We start from the raw sequence: 6,546 nt of genomic DNA on the forward strand, positions 1-6,546 counted from the left end.
TAATCCATCATCTTGAATTTTTCATCTACTTGTTTTTCCCCCTCATGCAGCATCATTCATCTCCAACTCTCCCTCATTTTCCCCTTCACCATTTCGTCCAACACCACAAAACTATAAGTTTCCGTACTCATGTCCCTTTACAAAATGCACCTCCATCAATATGTGCCCCTCCCCACCCCCACTTCATTTCCCTAAATTACCTTGAGGACAATTCGCTCAGAGGAGACCGTCTGCCAGAGAGAAAACAGTGGGAGGGGCCAAGATGGATGCTGGGGGTATATAATAGGACTCTCGTGACCACAGGGCATCAGAGTGAGTAATCCTGCAAGTCCTACCGGAAACATGAAGCTGGTGAGCGCTTGATACTTGCAAAATCTTTGTTCATTGTGTTCTCTTTCATTCCAATTAGTATTTAATTTATCTCAATGAGTATTTGTGTATTATTAGTTATATTTAATTCTACATAAATAGGTTTTTGGTTTTGTATTCATGCAATGATGCAATCTTGTCAACAATTCATTATTACTCAAATTTAATTGTATTTAATTGATTATTCACTTGTTCTCTCTACACATTAAATTGTAAGTAAAAACATTCAACTGAAGCTTTCCAACACATAATATTCCTTCCCACATTAGACCCCTTCCATCTGAGTCTCACCCAACTCATCTCTCTGTCCCTTTCAAGTTCGTAGCCGCCCTCCTCGTGGCCTCAGTCGTGGCAGACAAGGTGCCCTTCACCAACCCGAGGTTGGCCACCATCCTCAAGAACGAACAACACACCCCGGACGAGTTCGGAAACCACAACAGCGACTTCGAGACCGAGAACGGAATCGAGGTTCACATCTCGGGATCCCAGGGAGAGTCCGGAGGCGCCAATGTCATTGGCTCATGGAGGTACGGGGATCTTAAATGGCTTTTCTTTGCTTTCCTGTTTTCTTTGTTTGCTTTCTTATTTCAGAGAGAGAGAGAGAGAGAGAGAGAGAGAGAGAGAGAGAGAGAGAGAGAGAGAGAGAGAGAGAGAGAGAGAGAGAGAGAGAATTCCTTAAGGTGGACCGAAATATTAAAGATGCCTAGATAATTTAGGTCCGATTGCTCCCTTAATAATCCATTATCTCTCAATCCCTGAACAATCCAGGTCCTAGTAACTGACCCTGTGGTACCCCTTCCCTTCCAGCTACGTCCAGGACGACGGTAGCCTCGCCAGCCTCAAGTTCGTGGCCGACGAGTTCGGATACCAGCCCGAGTCTGACCTCCTGCCCGTGGCCCCACACTTCCCCCACCCCATCCCACAGTTCGTCCTCGACCAGATCGAGTTCGCCAGACTCGAGGACGAGCGAAGAGCCCGAGAAGGAGTCAGCGCCGAAGATTAGACAGATATCAAGACCCACTGGAATAGATACTTAGAACGGATACTTCAGCTATTTATTTATTGAATGTATGCAAGATATTCATGTCAATGATACATATCTGCAAATATAATAATAAAGAATAACTTTTATGAATATCGTTTTCTCTTATTCCATTAAAAGAATTATTATCAATATCGCTCGTAGGAAGTCACAGTGTGAATAAATCACATGGCATGTCTTCACAGAACAATATTACCTTTCCTGAGAGAGAGAGAGAGAGAGAGAGAGAGAGAGAGAGAGAGAGAGAGAGAGAGAGAGAGAGAGAGAGAGAGAGTGTCTGTATAAGTAATTAATCCTATGAGCAGCATTACGAGAGAGTACAAATAATTAACCCTTTAAGTGTCATTGGACGTATTCTATATATTCTGTGTCCAGTAATTTCTAGTTTTTCTTTTCCATTATTTAAGTGTATCGATCTATTGCAAAAATTCATAGGACTATACATTTTGGAAAAAGGAAATTTATATGCATTGTATATTCATAGCTCTAAATGTTTTTGTGGAAGATGTTTCAAAATTAAATGGGCCAGTGGCATGTGATAAATATTACCTGGCAGTGGTGGGATTAAAAGGTTTCATCAATTCAAACCTACTTTACAGACTCAAAATATGGAGTAAAAGGACAGGTCATATTTTTATCTCGAAATTTCTCTTTCCTTTCTTAGTATTTTCTATAATCTCAACTATTTAATCTTTAATCCAATAACCTGAAATATCAGTGTTTGTATCTATCAGTCTAATTTTTCCTTTGTCAGTTATGTCTTTAGTTTTATCATTTTCATCTCTTTCATTTTATCCGTAACGTTTGTTTTTATGTAAGTGATAGCTTTCTTCCTTTATCATTATTGACTCTATTTTTAATGTATTTTTTTCATACCGTAAGATATTTGTAACTTTGGCATTAATCTTCATCGTTAGATCAAGATTTTGTTGAAATTAAGAGAAACTTTATTATAAAGCAAATATTTTTTGGGATGAAGCTGCGGGACTCATGCCCACAAATCTCCTATAGTCATTCTCGGAAACTGTTAGCATTCATTATCGGTCACCTTTCCAAGGAGCTAACCTAATCAAATGTTGTTTAACATACACTCCAGTAATAATGATATTTCTGTTCTTAACAAATGGAGGAGATTTCCTCCACGCCCACAACCCACCCCTGTTACTGACAATTTCTCACGCCCACTTTCTACCCATATGATGTAAACGAGGAGGAAGATTTGATAATAGGATTTCCAGTCATTTTGGATTTGAATTGGACAATTTAGTTGATAAAAGATTGAATTCCACATTGAATTTATTGAAACATCTTTATGGATTTTATCATTTATTGGGCTCTGATAAAATAGGCAGTAGTAGTAGTAGTAGTAGTAGTAGTAGTAGTAGTAGTAGTAGTAGTAGTAGTAGTAGTAATATTTTCACCCGGTCAATGCTAGCTATATTACTATTCAAGAAATTATGGTAATAATCAATAGTTAATATCATTTATGATATTGTTATTTTCTCCCGAAAACTGAATAATTTTTAATAATCTTCCCAATTAACAAGATAAACTACATAATGTTACCCTACATTTTTCTATTTTAAGAATTTTCCTCAGTTAAACGGGAAGTTGATAACCTGCCAACTATCCACGTCACACATTAAAAACTAATATCTGGTTATCAATAAGCAAACCAAACATAAATTATAACGCAACTATGAAAAGCGTCAGTTGATATTGCTTGATGCCCTAAAGGAGAGATTTGCACTTATTCATACTGAGGCTGCAATTTTGAAAAAGGACCCATTGATCGAATCTTCATTTTGCTAAAGCGTTAAAAATGGATTATTTTATTCACTAGATATTTTGAGTCTGTAAAGTAGGTTTGAATTGATGAAACCTTTTAATCCCACCACTGCCAGGTAATATTTATCACATGCAACTGGCCCATTTAATTTTGAGACATCTTCCACAAAATCATTTTGAGCTATGAATATACAATATATATAAATTTCCATTTTCCAAAACGTGTAGGCCTATGAATTTTTGCAATAGATGGATACACTTAAATAATGGTAAAGAAAAACTAGAAACTACTGGACACAGAATATATAGAATGTGTCCAATGACACTTAAAGGGTTAATTATTTGTACTCTCGTAATGCTGCTCATAGGATTAATTACTTGTACAGACTCTCTCCCTCTCTCTCTCTCTCTCTCTCTCTCTCTCTCTCTCTCTCTCTCTCTCTCTCTCAGGAAAGGTAATATTGTTCTGTGAAGAAATGCCATGTGTTTTATTCACGCTGTGACCTCCTACGATTGATATTGATTATAATAATTCTTTTAATAGGAAGAGAGAAAACAGTAGTCGTAAAGGGTATTCTTTATTATTTTATTTTCAGATATGTATCATTGACATAAATATCTTATATACATTCAATAAATAAATAGCTGAAGTATCCGTTCTATGTATCTATTCAATTGGGTCGTGATATCCGTCTAATCTTCGGCGCTGACTCCTTGTCGGGCTCTTCGCTCGTCCTCGAGTCTGGCGAACTCTATCTGGTCGAGGACGAACTGTGGGATGGGGTGGGGGAAGTGTGGGGCCACGGGCAGGAGGTCAGACTCGGGCTGGTATCCGAACTCGTCGGCCACGAACTTGAGGCTGGCGAGGCTACCGTCGTCCTGGACGTAGCTGGAAGGGAAGGGGTACCACAGGGTCAGTTACTAGGACCTGCATTGTTCAGGGATTGGGAGATAATGAATTATTTAGGGAACAATAGGACCAACATTATCTAGGGATCTTCAGATCCTGAATTGTTTTGGAAACGTCAAGCTTTTCTAGATAGAGTATCTTAGAATAGTTTTAAATATCTTTAATATTTTAGTCTACCTTAAGGAATTCTCTCTCTCTCTCTCTCTCTCTCTCTCTCTCTCTCTCTCTCTCTCTCTCTCTCTCTCTCTCTCTCTCTCTCTCGGAAATAAGAAAGAAAACAAAGAAAACAGAAAAAGCAAAGAAAAGCCATTTAAGATCCCCGTACCTCCATGAGCCAATGACATTGGCGCCTCCGGACTCTCCCTGGGATCCCGAGATGTGAACCTCGATTCCGTTCTCGGTCTCGAAGTCGCTGTTGTGGTTTCCGAACTCGTCCGGGGTATGTTGTTCGTTCTTGAGGATGGTGGCCAACCTCGGGTTGGTGAGGGGCATCTTGTCTGCCACGACTGAGGCCACGAGGAGGGCGGCTACGAACTTGAAAGGGACAGAGAGATGAGTTGGGTGAGACTCAGATGGAAGCGGTCGAATGTGGGAAGGAATATCATGCGTTGGAAAACTCCACTCGAATGTTTTTCCTTACAATTCAATGTGTAGAGAGTACAAGTATATAATCAATTAAATACAATTAATTTTAAGAATAATGAATTACTGACAAGTTTGCCTCACCATGAATACAAAACCATAGACATATTTATGTAAAATTAAATTTAACAAACAATACACATATAATCATTGAGAGATATTGAATACTAATGGGAGTGAAAGAGAACACAATGAACTGAGAGTTTTTGCAAGTATCAAGCACTCACCAGCTTCATGTTTCCGGTAGGACTTGCAGGATTACTCTGATGCCCTGTGGTCAAGAGAGTCCAATTATATACCTCAAGCATCCATCTTGGCCCCACCCCTTTTCATCTCTGCGTCAGACGGTCTCCTCTGAGCGACTTGTCCTCAAGGTAATTTAGGGAAATGAAGTAGTGTTGGAGAGGGGGGATATTTATGGAGGTCCAGTTGGTATGGGGCTATGAGTAGGGAAACTAACAGTTTAGGGCTGGTGGAGGAAATATCAAAGGGTAAGAGAGAGAGAGAGAGAGAGAGAGAGAGAGAGAGAGAGAGAGAGAGAGAGAGAGAGAGAGAGAGATCAATAATGCTGTATGATTGAGAAAAAGAAGGTAAGGAGGAAATATTTTAGACGATGAATGGGTTAGTGAATCATATTAGGAAATGACGTTGAGGAATAGGGAGCGTCCTTGAAAATGGAGGAGGAATGGGGGAATAGAAGCTGAGAAGTAGGTTAGTCAAATAGGTTAGTAAATTAGAAAAATATTTTTGATAGGAAGGTAAAAAATGGTGATATATGATGTATAGTAAATGAAAATAAAAATATGAAATATTTTCATGAATAGATGATGAGAAGGATTGAAGGAAAATGAAGCCCTAAGCAAGACTTGTTGAATTTAAAAGGCAACTGAAGCTTTAATGAATTAAAGTAGGAAAATTAAAACAAGACTTACCTCACCAGACGAGGAATGCCAAGTTATTTTCATTTCCGAATCGTCTCTAATATGCTCGCTATCAATGCCTTATGAAGAGGCTGCTGGATTGCCAGTACCATATGCCTCTCAATAATAGAACAACAACCCTATTAATCAGGTCAAAGTCTTTTCCATGTGACCAAATTCAAACGAACAAAAGAGAGGTCAAAGTTACCGGCAAAAATAAAACTCGTTTGTTTACTTTTTTGTTGACTGGAATTTGAGATTAGCAAAAGGACCCTCTCGTACCCCTTCCCTTATCATCTCTCCCCTCCCCCTCCCCCACACCTCTTAACCCCTTCCTGTGCAAGGTCACGGTCAAGGTGGTTCGTTCTTGTTCGGAATATGGGTCTTCGTAGATCTGGTTGATTGGATCATTTCTTGAAGACAGAGGGACGTTTTGAAAATTTCTTGAAAATAGAGGGACGTTCTTAATCTTCTTTTTTTAAGTCAGAAGAACTTTCTCATATATATTGAATACTGGGGGACATTGTCAAATTTCTTAAAAACGGGGACGTTCTCAAATTTGTTTTAAATCAGAGGGACGTTGTCACATTTCTTGAAAAAAGAGGGACTTTCTCAAATATCATTACGTCAGAGGGACGTTGTCAAATTTCTTAAAAACAGAGGGATATTCTCAAATTTTTTGAAGTCAGAAGGACGATGTCAAATTTCTTGAAAGCTGAGGGACGTTCTCAAATTTCTTCAAGTCAGAGGGACATTCACAAATCTCTTGAAAACAGAGGGACGTTCTCAAATTCACTGAAATCAGAGAGACGTTGTCAAATTTTTTTTGAAAACAGAGAGACCTCAAATTTCATTACGTCAGAGGGACGTTGTCA

General features: G+C 38.9%; 2 protein-coding genes across 2 annotated transcripts; one reads left to right on the forward strand and one right to left on the reverse strand.

Moving 5' to 3' along the window:
- Positions 1 to 329: 329 nt before the first annotated feature.
- On the forward strand, positions 330 to 1,466 carry LOC137658344 (cuticle protein AM1159-like). Its single transcript, XM_068393017.1, has 3 exons — positions 330 to 351; positions 688 to 896; positions 1,177 to 1,466. The coding sequence occupies exons 1-3, from the start codon at positions 343 to 345 to the stop codon at positions 1,370 to 1,372; spliced, it is 414 nt and encodes a 137-aa protein (XP_068249118.1). The 5' UTR covers positions 330 to 342; the 3' UTR covers positions 1,373 to 1,466.
- Positions 1,467 to 3,778: 2,312 nt separating this feature from the next.
- On the reverse strand, positions 3,779 to 4,638 carry LOC137658345 (cuticle protein AM1159-like). The gene is made up of 2 exons (XM_068393018.1): positions 4,435 to 4,638; positions 3,779 to 4,088 (listed from the first exon to the last, which is right to left on the reverse strand). Exons 1-2 carry the CDS (start codon positions 4,599 to 4,601, stop codon positions 3,893 to 3,895), a joined length of 363 nt encoding a protein of 120 aa, XP_068249119.1. The 5' UTR covers positions 4,602 to 4,638; the 3' UTR covers positions 3,779 to 3,892.
- Positions 4,639 to 6,546: the final 1,908 nt, after the last annotated feature.

Source organism: Palaemon carinicauda, chromosome 19, assembly GCF_036898095.1.
Source record: "Palaemon carinicauda isolate YSFRI2023 chromosome 19, ASM3689809v2, whole genome shotgun sequence".
Taxonomy (NCBI): Eukaryota; Metazoa; Arthropoda; class Malacostraca; order Decapoda; family Palaemonidae; genus Palaemon; species Palaemon carinicauda.

Bases quoted from the DNA above. Each gene is read 5' to 3' on its own strand.
- LOC137658345 (XM_068393018.1), bottom strand. From the start codon at position 4,601: ATGCCCCTCACCAACCCGAGGTTGGCCACCATCCTCAAGAACGAACAA. The intron at 4,089-4,434 runs GTACGGGGATCT...CTTCCCTTCCAG, and splicing joins AATGTCATTGGCTCATGGAG to CTACGTCCAGGACGACGGTA.
- LOC137658344 (XM_068393017.1), top strand. The intron at 897-1,176 runs GTACGGGGATCT...CTTCCCTTCCAG, and splicing joins AATGTCATTGGCTCATGGAG to CTACGTCCAGGACGACGGTA.